This window comes from Carassius carassius, chromosome 48 (assembly GCF_963082965.1).
Source record: "Carassius carassius chromosome 48, fCarCar2.1, whole genome shotgun sequence".
NCBI lineage: Eukaryota > Metazoa > Chordata > Actinopteri > Cypriniformes > Cyprinidae > Carassius > Carassius carassius.
The window spans coordinates 9,852,125-9,869,517 of NC_081802.1; the positions used below are offsets into that span (position 1 = coordinate 9,852,125).

Consider the following 17,393-nt stretch of genomic DNA (forward strand, 5'->3'; position numbering starts at 1 on the left):
TGTGTCCGTAGGCGCACAACGAGAGCACAGGCACCACCAGTCCGCACCAGCTCGAGCACGCCCGGGCTCCTCGGACGCGACAGGCAGGTCTCCGGCCACGGCTGCAGCCGCCGCCTCCTGTTCCTCCTCTGCGCTATATTGTGGCTCGTATAGATAGCCACGAACATCTGTTTTGAGCAACAGACTTTGAAAATCCTCTTCTTCCATATCATGAGTTGTTCCTCCATTCTTGTAAATCTGACTCCATAAGCGCTTGTTAGCTTAGCTACATAGCTTCCAAACAAGATGGCGGATTTTCATTTTCGTTTCTGTAAGTTTAGTCCCACCCACTGATCTGTAATAGGCCTGTAGGGTGAGTGGAATAATAATAAGCTAGTGTCTGTAGTCTCTACACTTTTCAATGAATTTTGACTTCCTGCTTATTATGACGCAAAATGACGATTTTTACGTCATAATAAGCAGGAAGTAAAACAATTAAATCCTTATTTCTCCCATCTCAGGGAAAAACAAAGGAAAAATCCATGATCATTATAATATATGACTGGGTTTCTAACAATACAAAGCTAAATGCAAATGGGTGAAGTGATCCTTTAAGACCTGGTGGGTGTAAACTTTTGGAATTTGAAGATCAAGGTAAATTGTCCTTAATTTGTGTTCCGGGAAACATACAAGTATCTTCTGTTTCTTATGAAGGGCAGAACTTTAAAGAAAAATTATATTTCAACAAAATAAGAAAGTTTTTGACATCTTCATCGTTTCACCCCCCAACTGAAAAAATACTAAGGACTTACTTTCTAACGTAATGGAAAGTAACAAGTACCTCTTTCATAAATGGGAAATTACCTGTTGTTGTTATATATAACCATCAAAAATCTAAAATGCATGACATATGCTTTAATAGGCAAATTAAAACATTTTAATTCACATTCATTTACAGCAGTAAAATCAGCCTGTAAAAAACTACTGGTGATCCGAAAACCGATGTTACCGGTTCTAGACTCGAGAACGAGTCAGTCTTTTGTTTGTTATCTGGCTCGGTTCGGTGTTCATCTTCAGTTCTCTCTTCACAGCAGTTCAGTCAGTGTACTGTTTGAGAAAATGAATTACTCCGGGATATTGGTTTTTTTGAACTCAGAGGGAATGTCAGCCACATTAAAAAAGTTAACAGCTTAAGTCATTTGTGGATTAATGCGTATTGGAGACAGGAACCGTTTAAAACCATTCAGTTCGATTTGGTGAACTGGTTCAAAAAGACGCGACTGAGGTTACATCGAATGATTCGTTCGCGAACTGGATATCACAAACTGCTTTGTTTTGAACTCTCTCACAACAGACACTGAAGAGAAGACAATGATGAATAAAGTCATAGTTTTTGCTATTTTTGGACCAAAATGTATTTTCAATGATTCAAAAAATTCTAACTGACCCTCTGATGTCACATGGACTACTTTGATAATGTTTTTCTTACCTTTCTGGACATGGACAGTAGACCATACACACAGTTTTAATAGAGGGACTAAGACCTCTCGGACTAAATCTAAAATATCTTAAACTGTGTTCCAAAGATGAACCGGAGGTCTTAATGGTTTGGAATGACATGAGGGTGAGTTTTTAATGACATAATTTTGATTTTTGGGTGAACTATCCCTTTAAAGATGGGAATATGGCAGCGGTGGATCCTGCAGAGTATGTACAAAAACAAAATGATTCACAGACTCTATGATAATGTATGAACTGATTTTATTAGTGATGTGCTGCTCTGTGTTTCTTAACAGGGAGATTCAGGAGGCCCTTTGGTTTGTGGAGACACTGCAGTTGGTGTCACATCTTTTGGTGACTCTAAACACTGTAATTCATGTAAGAAACCTAATGTGTATACAAAGATTTCAGCATATCTTCCATGGATCCAACAAATATTAAGTAACTTCATGGAAAACAAGGAAGATTTTTTTTTTATTATTGAATTGTTTTATTATACCTTCTTTCAATAAACGTATCACATGGGAACAATCAATCAGTCATAGTGTCCTCATTGTCACAGAGTCACAATGTCCAAAGTCATTTCACATTAGTTCACTTAGTTTCCATCTTAGTAATACACTCAATTTCCAGTCAGCACCAAAAGGTAAAGGAATTAAAAAGGTATCATAAATTACTATTTTTTAATTAAATAAAAGTGCTCTTTTAACTAAAAAGTTTCAAATAAAATAAAGTCAGAACGATCAAAATAAAATAAAATAAAACAAAATAAGCCCCGAAAACCCTCCGGGATTTAAATTGTAAAATAATTAAATAAATAAATAATAATTATAAAGAATAAGAAGGCTAATTAGTTGACTAATTATTTCCTTTGAAAGTAGTTTAATTTACTTTTTTGTTTAGTTTTAACATATTCAGATTAAGTGAAATATACTGGATGTCTGTGTATTCAAAATGCTCAACTTTAAGTTGTCAGGTGACTAATGTAAGGTTTTCGGAAACTTCTCAGTTGTATCAAACATGCAAACCACCTTAAAAAGACCACTTAAGTGTTTCTCCAGTTGAGTAAGTGCTACCACCGTATCAACAACTGCAATTATTACTGCTTTTTAAATAAAGCAGTGAGTAGTCTTAATGTTTCTAGACCAATCTTCGACCAAACCACAGGCTCTGCTCTACATCACAATGCTAACACCCTCAAGATGTGGCGGTAACAGAGACCCTTTTAAAACCAAACGTAACAACATAAAAAATTAACAGCTCACTCTCTATATTAACCTTATGCAAAAACATATAAAACAACTCAACATTCACTCCTAGAGTCTGAAGCAAAGCATTCTGGGAACTAGAACTTGATATAATTGTATACAAATCAAATAGTTTTCTGAGTAACAAAAGCATAGTACACAAATAATACAAACTATTTTTGTTATTAAAATAGTACTACATTATTACAGTTATAATCAATAAATTGTTGTACATTAAGTAAAGTAAACTGAAAAGTGTGAGTTAGGACGTAAATACAGAGATCCAGGACGTCTCTTCTCAGACATTTCAAGACCTGATAAACAGTTTGGTGCAAAACCACATCCATCATGTTCAGTTGATTAAAACAAGCACCAACCAATGCAAACAGATGTTACACACTTATCAGACAAAACACAACAAACATGTCTGTTACTCTTTTTTAGTGTCAGTAAGTGAAGTGTGAATCAGCCTTAAGAGAGCGAACCACATAGACTCTTGATCTCTCACATCTAATTTTACAAGAAACAATAGGCATGGATTACATCATACATGGGCGAGGATAGTCTACTATCATTAAAACCACGAACATAAGACCTATCTTTTCCACTTCAGTGCAAAATGAAAGCCACATCAAGGTGTGATAAAGGAAGTATGATCTCTATTGGGTAGCTAAACCAGCCCATTTTTCATTAAATACCACCATCAACACTGAGGAGATCTTCAGCACTCCAGAGAAACCTTCCAAGAACAGCATCATGATCATCTCCGTGCTTTTGTTAGTCACCCTGCTACCATATCTGACTATTTCAGGTAAACAAATAATGGAAATTGACTAACTTCTATTGCATTATGTCTTTTACATTTATTCTAACTATGTAAATTTAATGTTTTTTCTGAAAGAACATTTAGTAGGGTCTACTTCTCTTTTAACCAACTTAAAAAATATATATATCTTTTCTTTCTTTAGCATCTGTTCACGTGGGTATAATAAACGGCACAGAAGCCAAACCTCATTCCAGACCCTACATGGTTTCAATTCAAAGTAATAACAAACACATATGTGGTGGCTTTCTTGTATCTGAACAGTTTGTCATGACAGCTGCGCACTGCTTTAACGAGTAAGTATTTTTAAAAAAAAATTGGGGGGGGGGGGGGGTACTCACTGTGAGTCAAAAAGAGACCCATACTGCTGCAAAAGGATCTTCACTTTGTAAATGACACATGCTATAATAGTATGCAAACAAATGGGTCCGCGACTACAAAAATCTAAATAATAAAGGATCCTTATTGGCTTCGATGGATGTATGAAGAACCTTTAATATATGGAACATTTCCATTGCACAAAATTTTCATTAGATTGTTAAAAAGTCTTCACACTAAGAAAAAAATTTCTCTTTTAAGAACATTTCACTGAAGGGTTCTTTGGGGAACCAAAAATGGCTCTTCAAATGCATCGCTTTTGGAACCTTTAAGTTTAGGGAGTCTAACAAATGTTTTTGAACACAAAACATGCTTTAACTTAAGCCAAAGCTAGAGTTAACAAGCTAAATCTGAGTTTTGAGTATTAGCTAAAGTTTGTGGCTTTGCAATGGAAGCATCATTGCAAAGTATGTAAATGCATTAGGCTTAGTGTATTTTGAACAGTCTTCATTTACCAGTACAACATGAATGCATGTTTTCTTCCTCATCTTGACAGAGGAGAGAAGCTGACAGTTGTGGTTGGAGCTAATGATTACACTCAAGGTTCTCGCCAGATGGATGTGAAGTTCTACCACATCCACCCTGGGTATGAGTCTAAAAGTCTGCTAAATGACATCATGCTACTTCAGGTAAATGACTCAGCTAAGTTTTGAGAAACAAAAAGGAATCATGAATGTCGGACTCTCTTGGGTTTTGTTCACATAGCACACAATGCTGATTTAGGTTCACATCTGATAATAAGATAATAATGACAGGTCAGTTAATTTTGCAAGTGATAAAATACTTTAATTCATTCAGTGCTGTTAGTATTTTGTGTACACTGTCTCCCACACTAACGAAGTGATTCAAAAGCTACTTGAAACTGTTGAGACTGTTCACACTGAGATACATTGTGGATTTGAATTTGAATTGGATTTCACAACACATATGTGACTTGGATTGGGAAAGTGTTAATTAGAATATTTTGTTCTAATTACAAGATTTAATATCAAATATGCGACAAAATAAGGTTTTTGTATCAACAAAACCTTTTTGATTACTATGTATAATTTAGTATTTTCATGTTTCATGCAAATTGTTTTAAAGTATACACATGTAACCATTACAAAAATGCAAACAAACCTAGTAATCCCATTATCCTCATAAATACCAAAAAATAAAAATAAAATAAAAAGTTGGTAATCCAATTGTAGGCAAATTGTAGGCATTTTGAAAATGATCAGCATTAATTATTTCATTACTTGCTGTAGTTACATGAAAAGGTCAAAAAGAGCAAGAACATCAACTGGATCTCCATACCAAATAAAAATAAAGACATCAAGACCAAGGTCAAATGCAGTGTTGCAGGATGGGGGAAAAAAACCACCAAAGGTGCACCAAGTACTAAGCTTATGGAGGTGGACGTCACCATCATTAATGCAAAAGAATGTAAGAAGCACTGGGACAAACACTTCTCCATCTCACGTATGGTGTGTGCAGGTGGCCATGGAGGATTTTGCCAGGTACAATGCAAAAGATCATAAATAGTGTGACAGTTTTATTTCATTCATGGCCTGTAACTTTCATAACTTTTCTCAGGGGGATTCTGGAGGACCCTTGGTGTGCAATAATGTCGCAGTCGGTGTTGTTTCATTCACCGAGGTAAACAACTGTGACTCACCCAAACGACCAAATGTCTACACCAAGATTTCCACATTTCTAAGTTGGATAAAAGCTATTCTTGAAGGTGTGAAGCAAGAACTTGATTAATAAACATTTTTTTTAAACAATGTAGTCTGCTGATCATATGTGTCGTTTCATTATGAATTTATTGAAAAGATTAAGATTGATTTATCAGATGTGACACTTTTCTGTGGAAAGATGGTTTTGTCCCTTCTCTGCAGCCTTGGTTTCCTGTGGGGGCTGAGATCATCACATGTGGTCAGAGACCCTGTGAGAAACGGTCTGGTTTGCAGAGACATTTTAAATAAAATTTTGATGCATATGTAAGGTTATGAGATTCATCACAGCCTCTCTTCATATGCCATTGGTCAGGCAGCTCTGCCCAAACTCACACCATTGGTTGAACCACTGTTGCTATGCCCAGCTGGTCAGGGTTTTCAAAGCAAATAAGCATTGTAAAAAAAAAAATAATAATAATAAAGTGTGTGTACCTTCCAGGTAAAACCACCTAAAAATGTACCATTTATAGAAAGTAATGGAAAATTCACCCAATACATGTCATTTACTGACCCTCTTGACATTTTCCTTCTGTGGAAATTGTCTATACAATGGACGATGGGGGCAGTCGTGGCCTAATGTTTAGAGAGCCGGACTTGTAACGCGAAGGTTGCGGGTCACTTGGACTGCACTGACTTTCATTGTATGAAAAAAAACAACACCAAAATTTTCAAAAATACATCCTTTTGTTTTTGTTCCAGAGAAGAAATAAAATGATACAGGGTTGGAACAAATTGAGGGTTAGTAAAAGATGACCATTTTCATTTGAGGGTGAATTACTAGGAAACCACGTTTTAATATAATAACGTTCACATTTTACATTTAATGAACAGAAGAAAAATCCAGAAAATGTTGTGGTTTTCTCTGAAGGGAGGCCTGTTCTTTTACTTTGAGTAGTTTAAAAGTCAATGGCACATTTTCAATGTTCCAGTAACACAATGACACACTTCACTGCGATTCTGCTCGCCACAGCTGTGACCACACTGCTCATCACAGGTAGCTTCTTTCATTAGCAAATCGTTAATCTTTACACATCTTTACCATTGTGCCATTAAAGGGGCTTTTGTTTGAGTTTATAGTTAATTCTGTCTTGTTTTTCTTAATAGTTGTGGTTGGAGTGACATAATCAATGGGAAAAAGGTTTCAAAAAGTTTATTGCAATACATGGTCTCAGTGCAGAGCTATAAAAACATGAATGTGGTGGATGTCTGATATCTCCTCAATATGTTTTTACAGCTGCACATTGTGCAAGGTAAGTAGCTCATTTGTTGGTGCCATATTCATCACAGAATGAAATATCTATGCTCTTGTTCTACCAAAGGAAAAAAAAAACTATAACTTACTTCACAAGTACTTATCTACTTACTCTCATCAGGGTAGTATCTGTAGATTGTCTATTGAATGTTTGTAGCAATCATTACACTGTATGTAACATGTAAACTGCTATTAAACATTCTGTCAGTAAAGTGTTACCAATGTGTTATCAATTTAGGTTGTAGATGTTCAACAGTGTATTTGTAGACATGCAACAAATCCTCAACAGGTTCTCAATAGTACTTTAAATAGTCAGCATGTAGATATTAACCAATGTGTCAACAGACTTTCAGTTAACATGCAGTTGTCTATAAGTAGCAACACAACATCGTTTCAAAAGAACCTAAAGTTTAAATCTGGTTAGTTATACTTGATCTTTTGCTTTCGCAAGGATGATTTTGGAATGAGAAAATAATGATTCAGGAAACAGTTAAAGAAAATGCAAGTTTGACTCCCCTATGTTTTATTTGATTCCAGTAAAGAGGTGACTGTTGTTCTTGGTGACCTTGACATTTCTCCAAAGAAAAATCTAAAAAGATATGTGATTCACAAATGTGTACCAAAAACATTTAAAAATGTTGAGATGGGTAATTAAATCATGCTTCTAAAGGTAAAGCAACACCTGTTTGGTTGTGATTACATTTTCTCAAGAATCAGAATCAGAGTCAGAATCAGAAAGAGCTTTATTGCCAAGTATACTTGCGCATACAAGGAATTTGTTTTAGTGACATAAGCTTCCAGTGCACAGAGACAACAACACACAGACCAAAAAAAAAAAAAGCATTACAAAATAGGAGAATTACAAATTGGCAAATAAATAAGTGTATAAACAATTGTGCTATAAATGATAATGGAATAGGATTAATTGAGATGCAGGAATGTTCTAGGATGGAGGGGTAACAAATAAATATAAGGATATTGCACATTTTTTTTTGCATAAGCATAAGTTTAAGTGGGAAACATTTAACTGTTCATGAGGTAGATTGCCTGGGGGAAGAAACTATTCTTGTGCCTTGCTGTTCTGGTATTTGCGGCTCTGAGGCGCCGGCCAGATGGCAAAAGTTCAAAGATGGGGTGACTTGGATGTGAGGGATCCAGAGTGATTTTCTGAGCCCTTTTCCTCACTCTGGATGTGTACAGTTCTTGGAGGGTGGGCAGGGAAGCACCAATAATCCTTTCAGCAGTCCGAACAGTTCTCTGTAGTCTTCTGATATCTGATTTTGTTGATGAACCAAACCAGACAGTAATTGAAGTACACAGGACTGACTCAATGACGGCTGAGTAGAACTGTTTCAGCAGCTCCTGTGGCAGGTTAAACTTCCTCAGCTGGCGAAGGAAGTACAACCTTTATGGGCTTTTTTTACAATGGAGTCAATGTGATTGTCCCACTTCAGGTCCTGAGAGATGGTGGTTCCCAGGAATCTGAATGACTCCACTGCAGTCACAGTGCTGTTCATGATGGTGAGTGGGGAATGTGCAGGGGGGTTTCTCCTAAAGTCCACAATCATCTCCACTGTTTTGAGCGTGTTCAGCTTCAGGTTGTTAAGACTGCACCAGACAGCCAGCTGCTCAACCTCTTGTCTGTAAGCAGACTCGTCACCGTCCTGGATGAGGCCGATGACTGTAGTGTCGTCTGCAAACTTCAGGAGCTTGACTGAGGGGTCTTTAGAGGTGCAGTCGTTGGTGTACAGGGAGAAGAGCAGAGGGGAGAGAACACATCCCTGAGGGGCACCAGTGTTGGTGGAGCAGCTGTTTGACATGAAATTCCCCAGTCTCACTAACTGTTGCCTATCTGTCAGAAAGCTGGTGATCCACTGACAGATAGAGCTAGGAACAAAGAGCTGGGTCAGTTTGGTCTGGAGGGTTGTTGGGATGATGGTGTTGAAAGCCGAACTAAAGTCCACAAACAGGATCCTCACATAAGTCCCTGTTTTGTCCAGATGTTGCAGGATGAAGTGCAATCCCATGTTGATTGCATCATCCACGGACCTGTTTGCTCAGTACGCAAAATGTAGGGGGTCCAGTAAGGGTCCAGTGATGTCCTTCAGATAAGCCAGAACCAGTTTTTCAAACAACTTCATGACGACAGACGTTAGAGCCACAGGTCTGTAGTCGTTAAGTCCTGTTATCTTGGGTTTCTTTGGAATGGGGATTATGGTGGAGCGTTTGAAGCAGGAAGGCACTTCACACAACTCCAGAGATCTGTTGAAGATCTGTGAAAAGATGGGGGCCAGCTGGTCAGCATAGATTTTCAGACAGGCTGGTGTAACGCCATCTGGGCCCGGTGCTTTTCTTCTTTTGTTTTTCTTGAAGACCTGGCGCACATCATCTTCACAGATTTGAAGAGCAGGAGGTATGGAGAGGGGGATTGCAGGAGGTGTTAATGGTTGTGTAGGGAGATGGTCAGAGTAGGTGTTGGGGGTTTCAAATCTACAATAAAACTCATTCAGGTCGTTAGCAAGTCGTTGATTAGCCTCAGTGCAAGGGGATGGTGTCTTGTAGTTTGTGATGGCTCTCAGTCCTCTCCAAACTGAAGTAGAGTCGTTGGAAGTAAACTGGTCTTCCAACTTTTTAGCGTAGGTCTTTTTAGCCGCTCTAATCTCTTTGTTCAGTGTGTTCCTGGCCTGATTGTACAAGACCCTGTCCCCATTTCTGTAGGCGTCCTCTTTGGCCTGACGAAGGTGTCTGAGTTTTACTGTAAACCATGGCTTATCATTGTTGAATGTTAAATAAGTCCTGGTGGGAATGCATATATCCTCACAGAAACTAATATAGGATGTTACAGTCTCTGTGAGTTCGTCCAGATCGGTGGTAGCAGCTTCAAAAACACTCCAGTCAGTGATGTCAAAACAAGATTGTAAATCCTGCTCTGTTTCGCTGGTCCATTTCTTCACAGTCTTTACTACAGGTTTAGCAGATTTAAGTTTCTGCTTGTAGGTCAGTATAAGATGAACCAGACAGTGATCAGAGCGTCCCAAAGCTGCTCGTGGAACAGAGTGATATGCATCCTTTATTGTGGTGTAACAGTGATCCAGTATATTACTGTCTCTGGTGGGACATGTAACATGCTGTCTGTATTTTGGCAGTTCACGGGAGAGATTGGTTTTATTAAAGTCCCCAAGAATGATTAAAACAGAGTCCGGGTGTTGTTGTTCTGTGTCTGTTATCTGATCAGCGAGTTTCTGTAAAGCTGAGCTCACGTGCGCTTGTGGAGGAATGTAAACAAAGAAGGACAAGACCAAAACGTGCACATTTAATAACTACGTATTTGCATTTTCAGATTTCTAGGAAAGCCATTTTGGAAGACAAGGTGATGACTGTGGAAATCCCACAACCACATTAAAGGCATTGAAAGCAATACACAGTGCTTGATTGCTAGATGGGGTTTGAATAAACAGCACAAAGATGTCAATTACCTTTTGGGCTTGAATCTATCAACTGTTGAAATTCACAACTGCAAGAAAGCATGGAAAAAAAACTAAAATAAAACAAAAAAAGCATCACAAAACTACCACCAAACATCACCTGTGCTGGAGGATATAAACAGAATGGAGGAGTGTGCTTGGTAATAAACGTACATAAACTAAAATAAGTTTTGAGACAATTGTGAAAGATAAAGTGTGACAATTAGCTCCAGGCTCATCTTTATATAAACAGTATTTTTGGATTAGGGACGTTCCATTGTTCTACTATTAAACCTCATCTTCACATATATTCTTGCAGGGTGATTCTGGAGGTCCGCTGGTGTGCAATTCAATGGCAGTGGGCATCATCTCTTTCTGAATAAATGGGTGTAAATATCCTTTTAGCGGCCAAATCCAAACAATGTCACAGTGTATTGTGTTCACCGACAATGTTTTCTGGAAGTATTCCTTAGCCAATGTTATGATTTCCATTACAGTAGCATTCCTGTATGTGATGCCGTTTCGTGTAAGGGCCTGAAGATCACGGGCATCCAGTATGGTTTTCAGGCCTTGAGCCTTACGCACAGAGATTGTTCCAGATTATCTGAATCTTTGGATGATATTACTGTAGATGATGATAACATCAAACTCTTTGCAATTTTTCTCTGAGAAACTTCTTTCTGATATTGCTCCACTATTTTTCAACGCAGCATTGGGGGAATTGGTGATCCTCTGCCCATCTTGACTTCTGAGAGACACTGCCACTCTGAGAGGCTCTTTTTTATACCCAATCATGTTTCCAATTGACCTTAATAAGTTGCAAATTGGTCGTCCAGCTGTTCCTTATATGTACATCTAACTTTTCCGGACAATTATTGCTACCTGTCTTTTTTGGAATGTGTAGCTCTCATGAAATCCAAAATGAGCCAATATTTGACATGACATTTAAAAATGTCTCACTTTCAACATTTGATATGTTATCTATATTCTACAGTGAATAAAATATAGTTTTATGAGATTTGTAAATTATTCCATTCCTTTTTTACTCACAATTTGTACAGTGTCCCAACTTTTTTGGAATTGAGTTTGTTTGTTTATATATATATATATATAGGGATTGCACGACTACTGATTTCTACTAATCAATTTTTAATTAAAAAAATACTTGACTACTCGTGGTTCATTCATCATATTGTAAATGAAAAGACATTCAATTGTTTATATATATATAGCAACAGGGTCACAAATTTTGCCTGTCATAACTAAAAGATTTTTACAAACATATGCAGTAGCTTCACAACAAAAAACAAAACAAAACAAAGGATTTGTCCCTGAAACACCCTATTCATAAAAAGTACATGTTCTGATATCATCAATGGCAAAAAAAGCCAAGAAGAACTCCATGCTGTACATGGCATCAGTGCAGATTAATGGAAAACACAAATGTGGAGGATTCCTGATCAACCCGAGCTATGTGCTCACAGCCGCACACTGCGATAAAAGGTAAAGCCAACTGTTAACCTGGAATATGTTTGGTGTTCAACAAAATGGTTTACTAATATGCATTTATTTATGCATTATCAAGCTATGAATAAAGTGGTAACATGACTGTGATCCTGGGCACCCACAACATCAGTCCACAAGGAGCAAATCTGAAAAGATATCCAGTGCAAAATAGACATAAGCACCCATCCTACAAAAATGCTGAAACTGGGAATGACATCATGCTTCTGAAGGTACATAAATTTAAATATATTATAAAATATAGCAATATTATTATTACATATAAATGTATGATAAATATTTACATTTTATTTTTGTGACGATCGTGTTCAGTTAGACACAGGAGAGAGTAGATCCAATTGCAGATGTTTATTGTTAAACTCAAAACCAGGTCCAAAGGTGGAAAACAGGCAGAGGAGGAAAACAAAACACAAAAACACAAGTCCAGGAAGGACATAGCGTGGCGTGGACGTACGCTTCCTTTCTCCTTTCCATCCGCCATGGTGAGACAGCAGCTCCGATCCGTTCCACACGAGCCCAGGGTCGAAGGGGGGCCATGGTGGAGAGCGATGCCGAACCTCCTCTCTACCACTAACTCCCTTGCGACCTCCCCTAGTCCCACGGAAAACCACCAGGCGGGTTCCCTCAAAACCATTCCTCTCCCGCTCGGTGGCTGGGGAGGAAACATGAACAGACATACCGCTGAATCTCAGTGATGGAGTCCTTCTGTGACGATCGTGTTCAGTGAGACACAGGAGAAAGTAGATCCAATTACAGATGTTTATTGTTAAAGGGTAATCCAAAATCGTGGTCGAAAACAATCCAAGGTCAAAACCAAACAAGCAGTCCAAAACAAACAAAGGAAAGGGACAGGAAAGGGAACTCGGAAAACGAGGGATCTTGGAGGACGAGAAGACAAAGGAGAATCTCGGAGGACGAGAAGGCTAATAACACGAAGGGTAAGAACTCCATACAGACAACATGGAAAGACATGTATTTATAGGTAGGCTAATGACAATTAAGTGAATGCACCTGGTGCAATTAGCAGGAGTGCAATTACTGTGATGACAGGACAAGACTAGTGGAATACTAGTGCCTATGGTGAAGTGCCTAGGGGGAAGTGAGCCCACTAGTGGACACCCAGGGAAACAGAGACTAGACAGCGTGACAATTTTAGAATGTAATAATTATACATACATTTACATTTTAATTATAAGTAATTAGATTAAACAAACCATTAATGGTAAACACAAAAACAACGCTTTTCATTTGTGAAATTTTAGCTGTCCAAGAAGCTGAAAACCGACAAAGGTGTGAAAACCATCAAAATACCAAGCAAAGTCAAACCCCTGAAGTCAAGGACCAAGTGCCAGGTTGCAGGATGGGGTCAAACTGAACAGGAAAATGTGGTGAACGATCTGCTGGTGACAGATGTGTCACCTATCAACTCCTCCACCTGACAGACAATGTGGAAAAAAGTGAATGTGAATCTTCCCAAAAACATCTTGTGTGCTGGGGGTTACGAGACCAAAAGTGGTATGTGGTACGTCAGGTACGTGTAAAGCAATATTTTGGTGTTCCTATTCAGTGAGCCTATATTCTTCTAAACTCAATAAAATGTGCTTGGAATCAATCTCAAATGGATTGTCATTGCAGGGTGATTCGGGTGGACCGTTGGTGTGCAGTGGGACAGCAGTGGGAATTGTTTCATTCAACATGGGATGCTGTGACTACCCAAATGTTCCCAATGTTTACACTGAAATTTCAAAATTCAGACGCTGGATCAATGAAGTGATCAAAGGAGGTGCTTGATGCTATGAAAATACATTGTTTTGCCACTTCAGAGAGAGAGAAACTAGTTAGAGGGCAGTTTAATTCTCAACCACTGCTACCACATCCTAAGTTTCACAAGAAAATATATGTACAAGAAAATATATGTAGCACTAGGGGAAAAAATGAGAAGACACTTACATGCTTTAAAAATAATAAATGTAAATATTAAGCTTCATTTTAAAAGGCTTTTAGACACAAGCAATTGATTTGTTGGGGGAGGGGGGAATTCCTACAGAAAGAACATATGCCATCACATTAGTTACTATAAAGGTTCTCGTTGTGGGTGATGATTTTTTATCTCAATCGATCTTTAAGACATCCACAAACTACTTTTCAAATGAAACATAGAGATTGTGATCGTTTATGTCCTATAAATGTGCCCTGTTGATTTTCGAATGTAAATATATCAGTGCAGCTTTCAGTTGGCAATACTTATTTTAAGATCGCACAATCAAGAATCATAGATGAATGAGAAAGTAAAGAGTTTATTCTTTCTGTGTGAGAGCTCCAAAATAGAGCGGAACTGGGTGACGCAAAGTATATTTTGGGCTTCAGGTGCATGCGTAAATGGTCAAACACACAAGAAAATATTTTAAAATGCATAATTTTGTCATCACAAATCGGTTATGTCTTAGTGAATGTAAACAGTTGGGAGAAAATTGTCACGGCACAGTGAAGAGTGCGCCGTGGAAGAAACAGGGTCTTGGTCCAAATGCAGGGAATTTACATCTTTTAATAAAGAAAAAGGCCAACAAGGCAAAAACAAAACAGAAACAGATAACACGCATATGTTACAGGTACCAGCTGGCACCACATAAACAGCTTATATGCTCTCTCTGGAAACAGGAGAAATAAATGAGACCAGGCAAACTGCGTTCGTTTTTCGTCTCGCTCAGCAGAAAGAGGGAGGAGAGGATTTATTAGACATTCACATTTTAAATCCTCCTCTGTTACAAACACTCAATGTTCACTATCAAATAAACACGACTTCAAAATAAAATACAATTTGTCTTTTTTTTCCATCTTTCAGCAAATACTGAGTTTTGAGTGATTAAATAAATCAAAATGACAATAACCACGGTTACCCTTTAAGTTGTATCTTTTTAACTCAAAATAAAACATAGCTTATGTTATCACTTATAAATAAAACATAGTTTGTCACAATTTACATATGGTTCCTAAATGCATCTTCTTCTTCCAGCAAAAGTCATTTTTACTCTTCCCAAAATGCATGAGCTGACAGACTTTTAACTTGTTTTTAACCACTTTTAAAATATAAAATCACATTTACTTTTAACATCAGGTTTTAACCCTGACAAACTCAGTTTTTAACATTAGCTTTTCACAATTTTACACAATATCATACAGTTAGAGAGTATTACGACTTTACAAAAATGTTCAAGGAGCTAAAAAAATAAAACTCTTCAGACGTGACTTTGGTAGTAACAGGTGACATTAACAGGCACGAAAATGTGGCGACTGCCATATGTACAATTATGTCCACATACTCATAACACAGCCTTATTAGCGAACATTAAAACATTCAGTGACATGTCAACATATTACACTTCAGGTACTTAGATTAATTTAATTTTCCACCAACCTGGAAACAGGAGAAATAAATGAGACCAGGCAAACTGCGTTCGTTTTTCGTCTCGCTCAGCAGAAAGAGGAAGATCGCAAAGCGGACAAAACTGACGTAAAGCCCAGTGGAGCACAATAAATGCCACACTACCCCCTGCTGGCGAACTCCACAATTACTCATTGCCTCTATATAAAATGTTTTAGTCCAAGGATGGTGGAACATGGTAAATTACCTCTGCACAAATATTCCAAAAACATTCAATTTAAAATTCCACAAACTACCACAAATGTGATAACACTTTAGTGGGCATCACACGCTCCCTGACAGAAAAGAATGTCTCCCGACATTTCCAAAAATCTTTATCTCAAAACAGTTTAACTATCTTTCAATTTTTAACCTTGATTCTCAAATCTCTATTCAACAAACAAGCATAGTAGGTGGAATATATGTGGCTGGTGCTTGGTAAGGGTATGGCATGTATGCTGTCTGGGAATAAAGGAGTGGGTGTGAATATGGCATACAAAGAGGCGGGATGTATGGAAAGATTGAGGGTGCATGTGTAGTGTGATGTGATGCTTCTATGACAGGTATATAGGGTGCTGTGTATCCAGGCACTGAGTTAACTGTGGCGTGCGTCTGGACTGATGGCTCACCTAATGACTCATATGTGAGAAAACGACGTGGCCTTTTCTCACGAGCTGACCTTCTGAAGTCGGACTGAGTGTGATCTACAGGAGGAGTCAAAGGTTGAGCTTCTGAGTCAGAGTCTTGGTGCCCATTGTTTTCCTCCCCTTCCACAGGTACAGTGAGTAAAGGTTGGTTTTCACCAGTAGGATCTGGTAAGTGTTCAGGTACAGTATTATTTTCTCTCCTTACAGGTGCTGGTTCTGACCCCCGAATGTCTGGATACCTGGTGAGTTGCTCCTGGTAAGTAACAGGTCTTTCCTCTATCCTTTCAGTCGGTCTCCTTAACCAGTATCCCGAGCCAGAATCATTATCTGAATCATTTTCACTGTCATCACTGGTGTCTGCTCGTCTTTGGGTGTCTGTCATTCTCCCTTGGTTTTGTCTGTTATGTGTTTTCTTCTCAGGAATAGATCTGGTGTCAGATGGAGTGACATCGACAGGTAAGCCATTCACCAGCAAAAGGAGATTACGGTGCAGTGTTCTGCTTTTCTGTTTGTCTCCAGTTTCAGGGCAGACAACGTACACTGGGTTCTCAGCGAGTTGACGTTTGACTATGTATACAGTCTTCTGCCAGTATGCCCTTAATTTTCCCGGCCCTCCACGTTCACTGAGGTTCCGGACCAGGGGCCTCATTTATAAAGCGTGCGTACGCACAAAACGGGGCTGGAAACGTACGTACGCCAGTTCCCACGCAAAGGTTGTGATCTATAAAAAACAAACTTGACGGGAGAATGTGCGCACCTTTAAGCAAACTTTGAGCCGTGCGTACGCACATTCTGGAGACAAAGGGAATTGGCGACACCGATGGTGAGGTCGTGAACTGAAGTTAGATTGTAGAAAATAAATGTGAGAAGAACGATTATAAGAATGAATGACATTTAATTTTCACTCCATTTCATACGTTATATCCACATTATCATGAAGATTAAATCCAACAGTGTTATTTGTGCCGATTGTTTTAGGCTATATACATCTAGTAAAATCCAAACGTAATTCAAAATGTATTAAAAGTAAAATAAAATAATAATCAGCGCTGCCTTACAGTCACATTGTCCACAACGGGAGCACAGGAGGACATGGCGCGATACATGTGATAGCCTACAGAATAGCATGAAATACCCTTTTATTAGAGAACTGCAGAACACAGTGTAAAAAGGAAATATTTTCCTTAATGTACATAGCCTATATCATAAAATGTCAAAGTCTGCAAATACAGTCATGAAGCACAATCGCTACTCATCATCGGTCCTAACTATTACGGTGTTCATTACAAAACCGTCAAGAAGCATGTGTTCACTATAACATTTTCGTCTTAAATTTTCGCCCACAAATTAATTAAGTGATTTTGTCAAGGTGTTAACGATCAGTCTATTTGCTAGAAACATATAAATTCTCCGGTGACCCGGGTATGTAATGCTTCA

At 38.2% G+C, this 17,393-nt stretch overlaps 1 protein-coding gene across 1 annotated transcript; it reads left to right on the forward strand.

Annotated features, from left to right (window-relative positions):
- Positions 1 to 11,732: 11,732 nt before the first annotated feature.
- LOC132131065 (granzyme G-like) lies at positions 11,733 to 13,666 on the forward strand. Its single transcript, XM_059542988.1, has 4 exons — positions 11,733 to 11,867; positions 11,962 to 12,100; positions 13,151 to 13,414; positions 13,524 to 13,666. The coding sequence occupies exons 1-3, from the start codon at positions 11,740 to 11,742 to the stop codon at positions 13,325 to 13,327; spliced, it is 444 nt and encodes a 147-aa protein (XP_059398971.1). The 5' UTR covers positions 11,733 to 11,739; the 3' UTR covers positions 13,328 to 13,414; positions 13,524 to 13,666.
- The last annotated feature ends 3,727 nt before the right edge of the window (positions 13,667 to 17,393 follow it).